This window comes from Siphateles boraxobius, unplaced genomic scaffold, assembly GCF_051911475.1.
Source record: "Siphateles boraxobius isolate OS27281-9 unplaced genomic scaffold, OSU_SipBor_1 46, whole genome shotgun sequence".
NCBI classification, from domain to species: Eukaryota; Metazoa; Chordata; class Actinopteri; order Cypriniformes; family Leuciscidae; genus Siphateles; species Siphateles boraxobius.
This window is the reverse complement of record NW_027509097.1, coordinates 17,832,126-17,849,295: the sequence shown is the minus strand read 5'-3', so window position 1 is coordinate 17,849,295 and position 17,170 is coordinate 17,832,126. Positions and strand designations below refer to the sequence as shown.

General features: G+C 35.4%; 1 protein-coding gene across 2 annotated transcripts in view; it reads left to right on the top strand.

The window, feature by feature from the left end:
• rnls (renalase, FAD-dependent amine oxidase) overlaps window positions 1–6,193 on the top strand; it is an 89,078-nt gene extending 82,885 nt beyond the window's left edge. The window contains exon 7 of one of the 2 annotated variants that reach the window (XM_077201220.1): window positions 5,468–6,193. In XM_077201220.1, the coding sequence (XP_077057335.1) occupies window positions 5,468–5,524 (57 nt within the window). In that variant the 3' untranslated portion in view covers window positions 5,525–6,193. Of the gene's footprint in view, window positions 1–2,373; window positions 3,658–5,467 lie in introns of those variants that run through there. The other variant, XM_077201219.1, reaches the window with a different exon arrangement.
• The last annotated feature ends 10,977 nt before the right edge of the window (window positions 6,194–17,170 follow it).

Below are 17,170 nucleotides of genomic sequence, written 5' to 3'. Positions count from 1 at the left end.
ACAGGGCGTCTGGAAAAGTGGGTTAACCCCAATCTGGCCCCACTGCCTGCTGCTGAAAAAAAAACACAAAGACCTTCACAATCAGATACACGCAAAAACTTCTAAACATACACTAACATATTGTGCTGTTTTGTTACTTGTAATCAGGCTGTTCTAAAAGAAGACGAAGAATGTATCCTTATTTGCATCCCAAACAATGTGTGTAATATTGGAATTAGCGTGTCCTGATTCATATGTTTAAAAGAGTATGATGGTTCTACAGACGTTAATAAGAACTACAAACATGGTGGCGTGTAATACCAACTATGTGCCGTTACTTTCTGAAAGTTTTCTTTGGCTTCGTTTTTCTTTCTTCCCACTGGCTATTTATTTCCCTCTTGAACAGTTAAATGTGGAATACCCCACTTTTTTGAGCAATATCCATTAATTCAGTTATCCTATTTATTCATATTATTAGTCACAATACTGTAAATATGTTATTATCTGAAAATGTTAATTCTGACTAATCCTTTCTGTCTTTTTATATTTTTTATTCTTAAATGTTATTATATGTCTTGTTATATTTATGTGTGTGTGGTACTGGAAGCTTCAATACCAAGGTAAATTCCTTGTGTGAGCAAGCACACTTGGCAATAAATCGCATTCTGATTCTGTCCAATACCAATAAGGAGACAATTATTTTTTGTTATTACTCATTAATGAGATTTATTAAATACATGTACTATTATTAAGTTAAACATTTATTAGATCTAATTAAATATTTTTAATATAAATATTTATTTTATATTTATTTAATTTATAATGTCATTAATTTCTACACTATCTTGCCAAATTAAAAACATAACACCAAAATCTTTTTTATTTTATTTTAAATGGTACAAGTGAATGTAGGCATTGTTATAATGTACAGTATTAAAAATGAAAATAGATTTGCTAAAGATTATTTAACAGTGTTATTTAATTATTAGTGTTTTTAAAGAGTAACTTTAAGTGAGCGATAGATGACAGCAATGGTAATGTAATTGGCTGGTAATATAAATGGAACAATAGTGAAAATTGATAGATAAAATTAAATATCCAGTATTTTTTTTTTTCATTTATATGGGTCAATACTACAAAATTATCTGGCTGACAACCGATAAGTTTCCAATATATTGTGCATAATGGTTAATACTAATTCGCTTTCACTTGATTCATTAAATGAGTGATCAGCTGCTCCAGGGAACTTACAGTAAATGCTGCTCTTAAAGATTTAAGTCAAACTGGGTCATTTTTGTGAATACGGTGTGTTTACTACTAAAGTAAATGTGTGTCTCTTAAGACATTTCTTTTTATAAAATAATCTCCAAGGAAAATTGTCAGTCTCATGGATTCAATACATAAAATTCATATTTATTTTGGCATGTATTGTGTCATTCAGATGTGGCGGGGGTCAGATGGGGACTGTTATATTGATCTGACAGATGTGATGCTGCCAAACCAGAAATCAATAAAGAGCTCCAGCGCCATGTGTTTGGTCATTTTAAATGCACTATACAAAATTTTTACTTGAAATGATGTGAATCAAATTTTAACTTAATCAAAATTATTTATTTGCTTTATCCATGTTTCATCTGAAACACATTGTGAAACCATTTAATAAAGATGCAGATTGTAAAATTTCAAAAGAGGGATGTTTGGCTTGCATTATCTGCACATTATTAAATCCATCATTATTCAAAAGTATCAGCAGCACTTGATGCATGAAAGAAAGCAACTGGCAGATCTTCAATGTACTTTCCCATCAAACAACATATAGTTTTGCTGCATAGTGTAGGTGAATTGGGAGACAGTGCTATGAAACAAATAGTTCTGACTCTAAATTCTAATTGGATAAACCACTTTTGAAGCCGTTGCAAAATGCAGATGGTTATGTTTATGTGCCAAGTTGTTTGGCAATTGTAAGCAGCGTCGAGTAACGTGTCTGTCCACATTCAAAATGAAGAAAAATGTGATGTCGCAATTACTACTATTATGTGGAGAGGTAATTTAGACCAATTTTATAAAATAAACCAATCCAAATGAACACATGAATTCATTTTTGTATCGCTTGCCATGGCCGTGACTACTTGGGATTAAAAATATAGGACTTACTTGATGTCAATTAACAATCTATAGGCTAATAAACTAAATAATGTGGTGAAAAAATTGTTTAATGTTTAACATAACTATTCATTAAAGATTGGTATTTCTCTCATATTGCAATCTGTTTTGAGCTTCCATCATTGGTGGTATGCTTTAGCTTTAGCTTTTTTTGACATTATAAATAAATCGCTTTTGTGAAACAGATTGACTCTTTCTCTTAATCTCTCTTTTTCTTTCCTCCCCCTCCAGCCACCTCTCGCTCCCACGCTAAACGACACGCTCTCTGCAGCCAGAGGGTCTGGTCAGCGGCCCAACAGATGGTAGTTAATAGGCTGGTTGTAAAGATACTTATTATTTTGTTTCAGGGCTAAAAGGTTCCATCTCGCTGGTTGGTAATGTGGGTTATCTGAAATAAATCCGTGGTATTGTTCTACTGGCCATTTAATCTGGGGTTGCGCTCCCTGACTAAAACCTTTTTAACCCTTTCACACACTTGTGTATGTGCGTAAGACCCCCTCTGCCATCCTCATTAACCCCTGCCACCCCCACTGCACACTTGACCTTCAGAACCACTCTCATATTTCTCACAAAAAAGAGAGAAAGAAAAGAAAACCTCATTAGAAATGCAAGTCTGTAATGTTTTGCAGTTGTTATCCTCTAAATGTACTGAAGGAATATTTGCTGTCATTATTTAATCACCCCTCATTTTGTATTTTGTTCAGTCTGTCTTATTCTAAACATGTAGACACCAGAGATGCAAAAGAACATCAATATGTTGGCATTATTAAAAAAGTGCCCCTGTTATGCTCTTTCGTATATTACCTTTCACGCAGTGTATAATATAGCTTTTTGTGAATGTAAAAGGTCAAAGTGCGCTACAAATAAAGTAATTGTCTCCTAAAAGAAAGAATCGATTGCCAAAACGAGTTACAGCTTGATTGTTACATACCTACGTAACAATGTAACATAATGCAACCTATGGTCTTCATTTGCAACGTCTAATTTGACCCGTTCTCAAACACTGTAGTTGTAGCTGAGGCCTAGAAGAGTTTGGTTTGTGGTGTCGACAGGTCGAGATGATGCTGTTTTCAGTGCTGTGAATCTACTTTGCATGCATTTCAAAAGGATGAGGACTCATGCTGGAATTGATACGGAAAATTAAACGACACCATCATTACTGGTCTCACCACTGTATGTCGAGTGCTGAGGAATCCTCCGGAGTTGAAATTCAGATATGGAAAGGCCATTTCGTGTTGTTTCGTGCTGTATTGTGCTTATAGCGTTGTAAGCGGTAGACCAATCACAACAGACTGGGCCATCTGACCAATCAGAGCAGAGTCTCTCGGAGAGACTGAATCTTCGAAAATCCTTGTCAGACTCTTTGAGAAATTAGATGATGTGTAATATATATTATGAGAAAATGTAAGTATTTTTTTTTTACCTTTAATGCATGTAAATCTATTATAGGAGACCTCCAAAATAAAATTAGAAACCTTTAAAATAGCTTAATAGGGGCACTTTAAATTATGAACAAGCATGTGTTATGATAAAATCCATTTTTCTAAAAATCAAATTTTTCTTGTTTTCTGAGGTTGATGCGCTTTCCAAATCAAAACACACAATTTCAACTTTTGGTGCACTTACATTGAACGTTGAGACAAACATGGAGCGGGGAGGTTGTATACATTTTTTCAAATCATCTTTACAGAGATAACAAAAAATAATGTTATAATAATATTGTTAATAAAATTACATGTCCCCAACTAAGCAAGCCCAAAAGCCAATGGCAACAAAGGCGTGGAAAGGCTAACAAGTATGTCACGGTTATCTGGACTCACTCATCTTTAGTTTCACTTTCATGAACTTTCAGTTTCTTGTCATCAGTCACATGTTTCTTTGTATTAGTTTCCCACCACTCATCTGCTCCCATGGACACTAATCTTCCACCACAGCTGCACATCATTTAGATTGTTACCCCTGTGTAATTAGTTCCTCTGTGTTCAGTCTTTAGTTGTCGGTTATTGTTTGTGTGTTACATTTGCTACCTTCTAGTTTAATAAAACCTTGTTTATTTTTTATAATCCTGTCATATGTCTTCATCATCTTCATCCTTGTGACAGTATGCTATTTTGTTTTGTCGAAATTCTTGAATAAGCAGACCTTGATCATAAAACCCACAAACACTTAATAAAAGTACAGTGATTGCATAAAAATGCATTAATATGGACATTTTCATACAAAGGTGGACACCTATTAGTATATACAGTATATTGAGGCATTGAGGGTGAACTGATCAGTGTGGAACTTTTACTTATTCCCTGTTGTATAAAAAAAAAAAATTCTTTCATTTTACATAGTGTTTTATGTATTTTCTTTTCCACTTTTTTTTATTTCTGTATCTCTTTTATTTGGGCCACCGTTGTTGTCAAGGAATGTTTAGTTGTTGTTTTTGTAAAAATGTTTAGAAATAAAGTTACAGTATACAAAATAAGTAGCATTCATAAAAGGACTGCACACTTTTCAAGGACAGCAAAAGTTTGCTGAAAAGATAATGAAATATACCGTTCAGATTTAGCAGAAAAAAAATACTTGGACATGTTCTGTTTGTCAGATGTTAGTTGATTATGTGCTAAACCTGAGCAAAGATCCACTAAAAACACCTTGAGACCAAATGGTTAAAAGTAAATCACAAAAGAATGTTGTAGGAAAGGGCTATTTACAATATCATCACTATTTAGGAGTTTGAAGATAAACAGCGCAAGTTCCAGCACATTACCGTCTGTAACAGTTGAACCCTTCTGTTTCTGATGGTGCTCTATGGTCTAAAGCAGACTACAACACAAACACACACACATCTTTCCGCCGTTGCTTTTGTGTGGTATTTATCCACCTGCAGAAGCTGTAAAGGTCTGCCGCGTTGCTTCTATGCATTGCCTTCATGTGTGACTCATCCCATGACCTCTGGTAGCACAGAGACAGGCAGAACAAGAGAGGCCTTGTTGGCCAACATCTCGCTGGCCTGAGCGGAGAGCACACGCGTATACAGGCCTCCTCTGGCCTTGCTGGAGGAAAAAAGATCCTTTTCCTTCAGTGATAGCCAGCCAAAACAAACAGAGCAAATGAATAGAAAAGGAGGAACACACTGAACACACATTCTTAGGTCCAACTATGTAAAATTATCTTAATAAAGATGCCTCTGGTTTCCTTAATCACAAATTTTCGCCTCATTTTTGCATCTGATGAAATAATCTAGCCATCCAGCAGCTGAGCTCCATGTTTAGATCTAAACATGTTACAGTTTTGATTTATGAACTCTTTTAATGTAAGTCCTTTTTTTTTTCAGTCATTTCCAGAGGTCTGTGCGTCCGGTCTCTTTTATTACTTCTGGAGGCAGGACTAAAATGAAGAGATCCTGTCTGTATTACTGGAATCTACATACAATCATGGCTTTTACTTAAGTGGTACAAAATGTTTTTGAATGTGAAGCAGCAGTGTAGGAAAATGAGAAAGCAAGAGCTTCTATCCCAGACAGTTCAGCTTGGTATCATCCACTTGAATGCTTGGCCATCAAATGTAATATTTTAATATATTTTCTTTTACTGGCATTTTTTCTTTTTTTCTTATTTTTTTAAATGACTATCGCATTAAAACAATGTGTCAATGCATAATGTCACTGCATTAATGCCTAATTAGGAAAGCTATGGTTAAGGAAATAAAATATAGAAAATGTCAGAACTGATTTTTGCTATTGTTTTTCCCTAAAAAACTAAAATATGACAATGCATTATAAAATAAGCCTTTAAATATTTTTGTGTGAAAATCATTTAGTTCAGTTATTTAATTTTAGTTACCACTACAACCAACATGTTGACCATAAAAAAGTTTTTTCAAAAGTTAATGAACTCTGATACACGTTGAATCCACATGTACCAGATGTGGCCCGAATCTGGGCCGACACTATCTTGCTGTCTGGACGAACTTGAGATGAAATACAGTATGACACATGTGATGAGTGGAGACAAGTTAATGTCACTTGTAAATCAAGCTGTATTTGTCAAAAAGTTGTACAAATATTTGTGTGTGTTTAGGATACATAAAGTCCTAGCAATAAAAATTATTCTCAAATGCCCATAGATGAAGAAACTTAATTTGACTGGCTACAAAACTAAAGAATGAAAGCAGCAGTGTAATGAAATAAAGCCATAATTTCTCTGCTTTCTGTTATTATTTCCGTTGCTGAGCAAACTTTGATGTCCCACTTCATGGGTTGTTGGATACAGGCTTCTCCATCCTTGATAACTTACATGACTCTGCCCTTGTTTAATTTCCACTTCCTGCTTTATTCTTGGCTTAATCTGAAGAAAGACAGCTGTGCAGCGGAGCGAGGGGGCGGGTTATATGAGAGAAAGTGACCTCTTCAACTGTTTTAACAGATTGTGGGAACCAGAGTGTGCACTGGTGTGTAGCACTATTGATGCGAGGCGGTCGTGTTTCCAGCCGTCTGTGTGTGATTTCTGTCCAGGTTAAAGCTCTCCGGCCCAGGCTACAGGCTACAGACCACATTGAGCTTTAAAGCCTCAAATGTGCAGCCAATTTATATCAGTGCAACATGTTAACTATATTATTGCACAACTAGGCCTATCTATATAAAATATAAATAAAGGTGGATAAATAGTATATCTATCTTTATCTGCATACATACAGTATACTCAGGTAAAGTTATATACACTATATAGAAAAATCTAAACTGCTTGATTGTTTTTATATCATCTCAAATCGCAAACTAAATTATCACCCAGTTCTTTATATAAAGTTCGATATACATATAAAGAAATATATACTATATTGCTTAATCTCAACTGCTTAATTGGTTGCATCATTGAAAAAGTAAACCAATGCTACCAGACAAAAGTTTTTTTTAAGTCTCTTATGATCACCAAGGCTGCATTTATTTGATCTAAAATACAGAGAAAATAATCATATTGTGAAATACGATTAAAACTTAAAGGTTTTCAGAAGTCTTACAAATATGCTAATTTGGTATTCAATCATTAGGCTATTTGGTGCACAATTATTAATACATTTTTTTATTATTATCAATGCTGAAAAAACTGTCACTTTTGATCAATTTAATGCATCCTTGCTGAATATATTATTTTTTTTAAATCTTACTTAGCCCAAACTTTTAAATGGTAGTTTCCACAAAAATATTAAGCAGCAAAAACAGTTCTTTTACATTGTAATAATATTTCACAGTATCATTGTTTTATATTCTTGAACAAATAAATGCAGCCTTGCTGAACACAGACTTCCTTCAAAAATGTGTATTATGCTAAAGTGTTATACTAAAAAAAAGTAGTTGCACCTTATAACCATAGTGTTGCTATGTTCGCCATGAGCCATATTCTACCACTGCATGTAGAACATGAAAGAAAGTTTATTTTTTATGTCTTTGTTTATCTAATCAATAAGTAAATCCATATGGCAGAAGTGTTGATATTTGTTTACCGCTCTTTTAAAATCAAAGGAACTTTTACAAGGCTACAGGGCCTGAATAAAAGTAGCTTGAGTAAATATAGATTTAGCACACAACCAGTAGGAAGAAGACTTTGGGGCGAGGAAGAGAAAACAACTGACTCATTGAGGGTTCGCTGAACTTCAGATTTAAATATGGATCCTTTGTCTCTTTTTCATCTTCCCTTTCTTTATTTTTTCAATTCACATACAGAGTTTTTGATCAAATGCTCCTGCAAGGTCATTCCTTCATAAAAAAAAGAAAGAAGAATTTTTTTTATACATCCTCTGTTCATGTTGTCCATAGTGCAGTCTTGTGGAGAACATGAAAGGCTTCAGTAAGGCTCCCCAGGGGAAGCTTCGGCTCTGTGTCTGCTCTCCTCTGGCCTTGTTCTGGCTTCTTAAGAGAGTGTGGGGGGATGGGGGGGGGGGGTGGAAGCGACTGTTGTAGTGTCCCCTCACCTCCCTAGGGTCATTAGGTTTAGGGCACAGGTTGAGCCCTAAACAGGCCGACTCAGACAGGACATCTATCTCTCCCAGCAAGGCTCTGGAGACCGCGCAGGGAGCTTCTCCCAGATGGGCTTGAGAAGAATCCACTCACATTGCAGATGTTACAATACTGTAGCTACATGTAGACATATGTGTCCAATGAGTGGCTGTTCCTTAAAGTGATACTTCACCTACTATTGTTTTTATCCTCATGTTGTTTCAAACCTGTATTCCTTGCTTTATTCTGTGGAACACAAACGGTGTATTTTTGTAGAATATTCTTGCTACTCTTTTCAATATACTGTAATAGTACTGTAGGTGAGGACAATACTAGGCTGTGTACAAATATTCAAACTTTCATAGTAGGAGAAGAACAATATGTGAAAAGAGTAGTATTTTAAAATTCACAGTATTCAAGAAAACATAGACGAAAAGGTCCGGAATGGCTTACAACGAGATTCCCAAGTGCACATCCAATGGACACTGTATCCCATAAGGCCATGGAAGAGATTTCATTGATGGCAGTGAAGCAACACAACTGCCACTGGTATGTCAAATGAGATACTGTATAGAACATACCTTTTTAACGGTCGCAAAGTAAATACATATTCAAAAGAAGTTTAGAAAGTATCCAATTTCAGTTGCAGCCCTAGTTTAAATGATTTCTTCACGTACATTTTTATTTCAGGTCTCAAGTTCAACTCACTCACTTTATGATCTGTAGCCATTAGAGGAATAAAATTAATTATGACAGCTTTTTCTATCATATGACTTCAGATGTCTTGCACAAGTTATATGGACTACTTTTATGATACTTTAAATGATGCTTTTGTGTCCTTTACGAACCTTGAAAACTTTCTTTGTAATTGCAGAAATTGAATTGAATTGAAAATTTGCCTTCTGTGTTCCACAGAACAGAGGAAGTCACAGTTTTTGGGTGAACCATACCTTAAAAAACTCTTATTTATCTCAGACTGAGACCTTGAGGGGTTTTGGTTGATATTAGTAAGGTCATTCGTGATTTTTTTAAATGACTGAAATGTATCATATTAGATACACCACAAAGATGGCAAAGAAATCAAATATCTCCTCAGATTAACTTCTAAAATATTTCAAGGACAAACTCAAACCTCTCAGAGAGAGATCCCCACTCACTCACACAGATGAGGAAATTTGATCTACTGCTGTATTTTTGCAGCATGAATTGAGAAGAGCAAGGCAATGTACTGCTAGTATAAATGTGATTATATAACAGATGTAGAAATAAAACAAATTTAATGAAGTACAAGAGAAAATGCTTTTCTTCAACTTTGAGACCACACACAACCTTAGCCTTCAGCAAACAATGACTATAATTGTTGTCAATAACCCCAGACTAGCTGTTTATTTGAAAGATTAAACCAAAACAATGGAGTCTGAATGTTATGTTCAGTTTGTTTTCAGCACTTTTGAAGGGAAGGACTTGATTCATTACAGATGGCCACAATAATATTTGAGGGCAAGCAACACCGGTGGTGGCACAATGTGAACACTAAACCTGCTGAAGTCAGTCTGACATACTATCTGGCATGTTAATATGCATCAAAAATGCATGCTCAAATGCTTAAATGAATGTAACATTAGCCTTCATGAAATTCTTGTTTAATTGTATCTGAATTGAGTTATACATGTAATGACTGCTGTAACTTACAATCTAAATTTGGGACCAACATAGAAAGCCGTTCAGAAAATTTGAAAAACAAATCGGACGGCAAAAAAGAGAGAGAAAATAAATGTATTGGCAGCAAAAAGTAACAAAAACAAAGAACATGTAAATATAAACAAGACTTAAATAAGAACTGATGAGCTAACTAATCTAATCTAAACTCCAACTCCCACAGGGTTAAAACATTCCTAATGAAAAATAACAAAACAATAGTCTTCTGGGACAGCTAACCTATACTTTCCCTCTATTCTTCTAATTCAACTAAAAAAACAACAACTAACCATCCTTTACAAAAGAAAACAAACACCAAAACAACCAACAACATATCATAGATGCTTGAGGCACAATATAAAAGTTTTAGGAACTTTTTCTGAATAATTAGCAAAAAGTAAGCCTATTACGATTATTCCAGTTCTCTACTTCAGATGAACTGACTGATGTTAAGGAGAACTGTGGTGAATCCCACTTGTCCTCTGCTAGAGATGAGTAGCTCCTCCTTCGTCACAGCCAAAAGAGTTCCATTCAAAAGCATGCTGGGAGTCGCAGTCTCGTTGCTGTCGAGCAGTGTTCGACTTTAGGCTCATTCTGGTATAGCCACTATTATTGCTCTCTTACACTGTTATACATCATGATTATCAGCATGTGTAAGTTTGTTTACACATAACTATTAATATTATCCATAGATAAAACTGAGATTACTTCTCATTACTCATGTGCCAGACAGACTGAGCGGTCGTAATTTCTCTGTCTGTCTGCGCTCAGCCATGTTGGCAGTGTGAGTGCCGATGACTGCATTGTCTTGGCTGGAGACGGAGAGGAACAAGGTCCACCTGTCTGTCTGTCAGCAGACCCTCCGCTCCAGCCAAGACACACGTTTCTACCTGCCCTCTCTGTCTCATGTCTGTATACAGAGCTGTGGATCAGAGGCCAAATCATATTTTTTATTGCCCTCTTTTTCCAGCTAAGTTCTGTTTTGTTATTGTTTGCTCTGTTAGAGTTGCTAATTAGTTTCCCTGGCTGTTAATTAGTTTCCACACACCTGTTTCTGTTCTCCTTGATTACGTTCTCTGTGATTGAGGGGCTGGACACCGTTTCCAACTAAAAATGTAAAACATTTCATGCAGTTTGGCCATTCGTTTACACGACAAAAGCGTTTTGGGTGCATGAAAACGCAAACTTTTGAAAACGGGTTTCAATGTGCACGTTTTTGAAAACGGTCTCCATGTAAACAACAAAAACGCGAATCTCTGAAGACGATGACGTCATGCACATGCGTATTACCTGTTCGATCTATAGTGTTTCATCGCCATCTAACAGCAGAATAGGCTACAGCGTTTTAGTCGTATTCGTGAATCCGTGTGAATGGGAATCGTTTTGACAATGGTGTCATCTGTAGCTACGCGGAAAACTCAAAGGAAAAACGTTTCCGTTTTAAGTTTTCCGTTATCGTTGTCGTGTAAACGTAGCCTGAGATCCCTCTGTTGAGTGTCCGGTATCGTCTATGCTATGAGGTTGCATGTGTTTACGATTAGCGATCTCCTGAGCAGTGTTGCCAATTTAGCAATTTTGTCACGAGATTTAATGACTCCATTGCCCCTTTAGAGACTTTTTCACAAGTTCACACTTACGAATGATCAGAGATTAAATGGTTATTCGTACTGTGCACTGAAATTTTTTTCTTTTAATGTAACTTGTTTTAGAGATGCTAAAATGTTTTACTGGAAAACGAGACAAAAATAATGATAAGAATGATGAAAAATGAATAATGAAAAGAGAAAGAATTCCGATTTGCTGAGTTGAATTGGTATGTCAGACTTGTATCATGTATGTGAAACCCGACCGCAGCTACACATGATTTAAGCACAAACACAGCCTGATGCTGGTCTTCATGCTGGAAGACACTGAAGTAAATACGTCTTATGCAAGACTGTCCAACAGCAAGTCTCACAATGAGCCGCTTGTGACAGGCTGGAAACAGACAGGCTGTTTCATCCTCTTATTTGCAGCTCTCTTGTGAGAGTCTAATGTGGAAAAAAATGCAAAGTAGCAAAGTCTCATATTGCCTTTCCCGAACTCCAAGAAAAGGCGTGATTTTTCACACAAAATTACTTCCACAGAAGGTAACTTTCTTTTTAAGCAAACTTTCCCCAGCTCCCAAAGAAGGTTGTTCCCTCTCTGTAGCTACTAAGGCTAGAGCGTGTGGGAGGCGGTTATGTCATGCTCCTCTTGGGAAGAATGCTTCTGCTGCTGTTGTTAGGTAACTGCCCTGAGCTTCAGTCAATTACACTGACAAGAAAAGCAGAACTTTAAATGCATCCGTTACATCTGATGACCTGGGCCACGAGTGGAACACAAACCGCAGAACCAGGTCTGATTGTTTAACCCTCAAGACCACAGCATTGACACTGATTACAGCAATGACACTCAGTACTTAGTTACGTTCTTTTCATGCACTTGTACTCATGTACTCATGTTTTTGGAATGGCAATAAACCATCCTTGAAACCTTGATTGTGTATTTTTTTGTTGTAAATAAATAAAAAGTGTCAACCACTGGTTATAAAATGTTTATGCACTTTTTGGTTTGATTCAAACACATGTTCAGGGCAACTGTTGAAAATTAAACAGCATGAATGAATTTGTAAAGATGCAAAATAGTGCATATAAATGTCAGAGAAAGAGAGAAATAAAAAAGGGACAGCACGACACTGTGATTCATCACGAGGTTGTGAGAGCAAGCCTGGTTGAGGATGTTCACCATGACATGGTCACAATGTGAATGTGGAAAGGAGAGGTGGTGTTGAAACCTTTACTTCTCCTTTTGATGTCCTGAGCTGAGCTTGTCCTGTGTCACTGCTGGCTCTTCCTTCATCAGCAAACAGGACAAATTGGACTGTATGTTATATGATTTAGGCACAATTAAAGCATTAGAGGCACAAATGTTATTTTGTTATGATAATTATTAGATATGTTTGAAGAAATTCTGGTGTCCCTGATTTAGCACAAAAAGTAATTTTTTTTAATGTGAGGATTTTTTTGTCCCGCCTTAAAATGTCTTTAATGAACAAATCATAATTAAATGTCATAATTTTAATATAATATGTTAAATTTGAACTCATTATATTTTTTATTGTATAATAATAATAATAATAATAATAATAATAATAATAATAATAATAATTTGTAAAATATTTTTTGAGAATGTAAAATTATTTTATTATTTTATAAGTATATTATGCAATATGCAAATATTTTGTGCACAAATAAATCAAGGTTATTTTTATTTTTTATGGGAAAACAAGACAAAAACACTGATCAAGAATGGGAGGGTTGTGTATTAAAACAGTAGCAATAAGTAATCATAAAACACTGTTATAATTAAAACCATGAAACTATTTTATATAATCTGCTTTATTCAATTCACTTATTATTTTGCTTAAAACAAGAACAAAACAATAAACAAATAAACAATTTGCTAATGGGGTAAGACAAATAAAGTTAGCGTAATGTAATAATGTCATAGATTTCGGAGTAGCAACTTATTTGAGTAATTTGTATATTTATTTGAATATTAATTTGTAGACAATTTTAAAGGGGATTCTCTATTAAATTATCTTTTTAATGTAGGACTTAATCTCGGCCCAAAGAACAAACAAATATGAACTGAGCAAAACAGACCTTGACCTTGAATAATAATATACTAAATTCAAATCATATCCTCTCAAAAGGGTTTGTCATGCCACATTTATATCAAACAGCAGATGCGGCGATATCAAAGATCTGTGGTGAAGATGACTAAGCTCATCAGTCTGTACATTAAACCAATTTGGTCTTGGTTATTAGTGAGGTTCGTGCATGGAGTTTATAAGCAGCGTCTCTATGGCTCCTGTAGGTCCGACAGTGAAGCCTTTATTTATAGATAACCGGGCAGAAGGGTAAATCTGAGGTCATTAACATTAACAGATCTCCAGTCAGGCTCCAGACACAAAGTGTGGTTTGGTTTTTTTTACTTGGACCTCTTTTTAAACCTAATAGAGATATATTTAAAATCTAAGTTTATTTTCTGGGCACAAAGATGTATCCCATAAGGCAGTTTATTTACAGAAGGTAATAAATATTTCTTCGTGCCGTTGAGAAAATCTAAATAGTCCCCCAGAGTAGTTTTAGAGAAGTTAAAGAAAGAAAAACAGAACTACATTCGTTTTCCTGGATTTTTCTTCAGCTGACATGAAAAGCACCTTCAGCATGAGACTGAAATCATGAGTTCAGCCAGTTACCAGAGCTGTAATTGGCAGCTGGCAACAAAAAGTGAGGCCTACTCAAGTAAAACAGTCATCATGCTAATGCATTTGGCCAGATAAAGCTAGACTAGATTCCCCCAATAGTATTTTCATGACTGAGACAATCATTATTTGAATGAAAACTTCTGATTTGTTTTCATGAATATGCACATTACAATTTGAATTTTGGGCTCCTTAAAGTAATATTCTAGGTTCAATGCAAGTTATACTCAATCGACAGTTTTTGTGGAATCATTCTTTGAATCACACCTATTCATTTTAATTTCGTCTTCTTTTCTTAGAAAAAAAAGGGAAAAATCTGTCACAGTGAGACATTTGTAAACATAAAAAGATAAGGTTAGTCATTTCTTTTTTCACACTAAAATGGTTAGGTTTTATGTTTATGCTAGTGAGATGTGTGTATTTTTAAGTTATATGCAAAGGGATTTAGACAGCGGCACAGTTCAAATAATACACACATTTAAAGAAGGTGCTTTAATAAAATTATAAGCTTCATATTGTTATATAAGCTTCGTATAAACGTCATAAGTTGTAAAAGCATCCAAGAAAAGGCCCCATTCACTTTCGTATAAATCCCTTGCAGTAATCTTGATTTTTTTAAACAAAAACAGCAAGGGATGAGTTGAAATGTTTGCAGTAATCAACATTATGACACAATTGCTGTTGAAATACTCTTAAATGGTATTGAACCAGAGGTAACACTTTATTTTAAAGTGTCCTTGTTTCAGTTTAATTATACATATTTTTCAATTATACATGATTTTAAGACATTTGGAAGGTATAAAAAATCATGTACGTTTGCTTTTCATTGATTTCTCCTTTGCTTTTAATTGGGTTCAGCCCCATATTTTGGCAAGGAAACTTACAGACAATTTTCATTTAGATTTAAACATTGTGTGTTGGTTGGTGTATTTTTTAACCAATAGATCCCAAAGAGTATGTGCCAATGGTGTCGTTCAATGCATTGTTGTCTTCTACTGCTACCCCACAGGGTTGTGTTTTGTCCCCTTTTGTTTTCATTATATACTGACGACTGTGGGAGCATCTTTGAGGGGAGACACATTATTAAAAGTGCAGTGAGTCAGTGAGATGGGAGTCCTGTTCCAGTGGTAGATCATTTTATTAATTTTTAAACATTAATGCTTCTAAAACAAATGGATGTCCATTGATTTCCGTTTGAAGAACTCTACCTGTGTTGCCTGCTGTCATAAAGGGACATCAGGTAAGCTTTCAAGCTCTATAAACCCAGATAGCAAACATATCCGGGCCTATTCTGGGCAAAATATGGCACATATGGCTAAGTTCTGGCAGCGGCAAAGGTCATTTGGGATGCACACACAGCAAGCCACAACTCACACTAAATCCTGCTTGATGTGTGTAGGCCAGATACGGCCTATATAAACTTTGCCGCTTCCAGAACTGAGCCATATATGCCATAGTTGGACCAGATGAGGCCAGGATATGTATGCTATTTCCGGCCACACTCAGGTTAAGTCATCGCCATCATTCCATGCGGTATGTGGGCCAGAAGAATGTGGGAGATGTGGGCCACAACTGGGCCAGATGTAATTTACTATCTGGGAGTATTTAGGGACTGTATTTGATGATACTAAACTAAAATCCGAGGCAAACACTGACATTATTAGAGGGAAAGCTCTTCAGCGTATGTATTTTCTGAGGAAACTTCGAACTATTAATATGGATGTTTCTTTTATGAAAATGTTTTACAACTGTTTTATTGAATCTGTCTTAAGTTTTTCCATAATTTGTTGGTATGGCAATCTCAATATAAAGAATAGGAGTAAGCTGAGTAGTTTACTTACAATGTGTAGCAAGATAGTGGGGACCAACTTAAGGACAAATATATTAACAGGGTGACTATAGGGCCAGTTAATCCTTTCCAATCCCAGACAGCAACAGTGTCGGCCCAGATCCGCCCTACATCTGGTACACATGGATTCCACACGGTCCAAAAGTAGGCTGGATCTGGCCCGACACTATGTTGCTGTCTGGGCACCCACCCACTATGTACTGCATTTAAACTGCCTCCCTCAGGCCAGAGATTTAAACTCCCTTTGTGCAAATCGAATATATAAGAATTCCTATATATCATGTTTTTAAAAGACTTATTATAAAATGTGTGTGTATTTGCTGCTGTATGTACACTGCTGTCTACATAAAGTTAAGTAAGGTAAGTATATAAATTGACTACATGTACTTGCTGTTGTAGTGCTCGAGATCAGTCTCATTTAAATTCTGTGAAATAAGTTCATCATGAGATACTCCTTGGTAATCACACATTAAACCACTAAATGTCAGTGTACATTTAAAAGGACTCTGGATTTTATTTTTAAGAACCCAACTGCATGTGAGAATATCACTAAATTGCTTCCTCCAAGTGCAATCAATAACTTATTCTCATCAAAATCAATAACTTATTTCTAGATTTGATATCTAACCTGGCACAACAGTAACGAAAGAAATCGAATTAGAAATAAGTAAATAAGCTATTGACTGTGGTCAGAAATAGAAGGTGGGATTGTGTGAAAAATGTCACCAAAATTAAGACAAATGCCCACAAAATTCAAGATATGATTTTACTTGTTGGAAATATTTTTTAATAACAAGATTTGATTAAGCAATATCACAAAAGTAAGGTCGTTTTCACTAAAATGACCACGATCGTTCAATAAACAATTTTATTTATTCAACATCATTTATGCAGTAGTAACTGTACCGATTCAGATGCAACTCCTGTGTCACCTCTACAATACAAAGATTAATTTTGTTGTTAAGGATTTCATTTGATAGGTAACAGCTCTGTAGTGTCTTATTCTAAATATTGATAAAATAGAAGACATTTCTCAGATAGTGAATGTGGATCTTTTAGATTAATTTAAGGAGTGCTGATCTTGACCACACTACCAATACTTATTATAGGATTAGGCTTAGGGTTTGGTGTAGGTTAGTTGCATGCAATTATGCATAATTAATAGTTATTACTGTAATAACTCCATGTAACAAACAAGGACACTGTA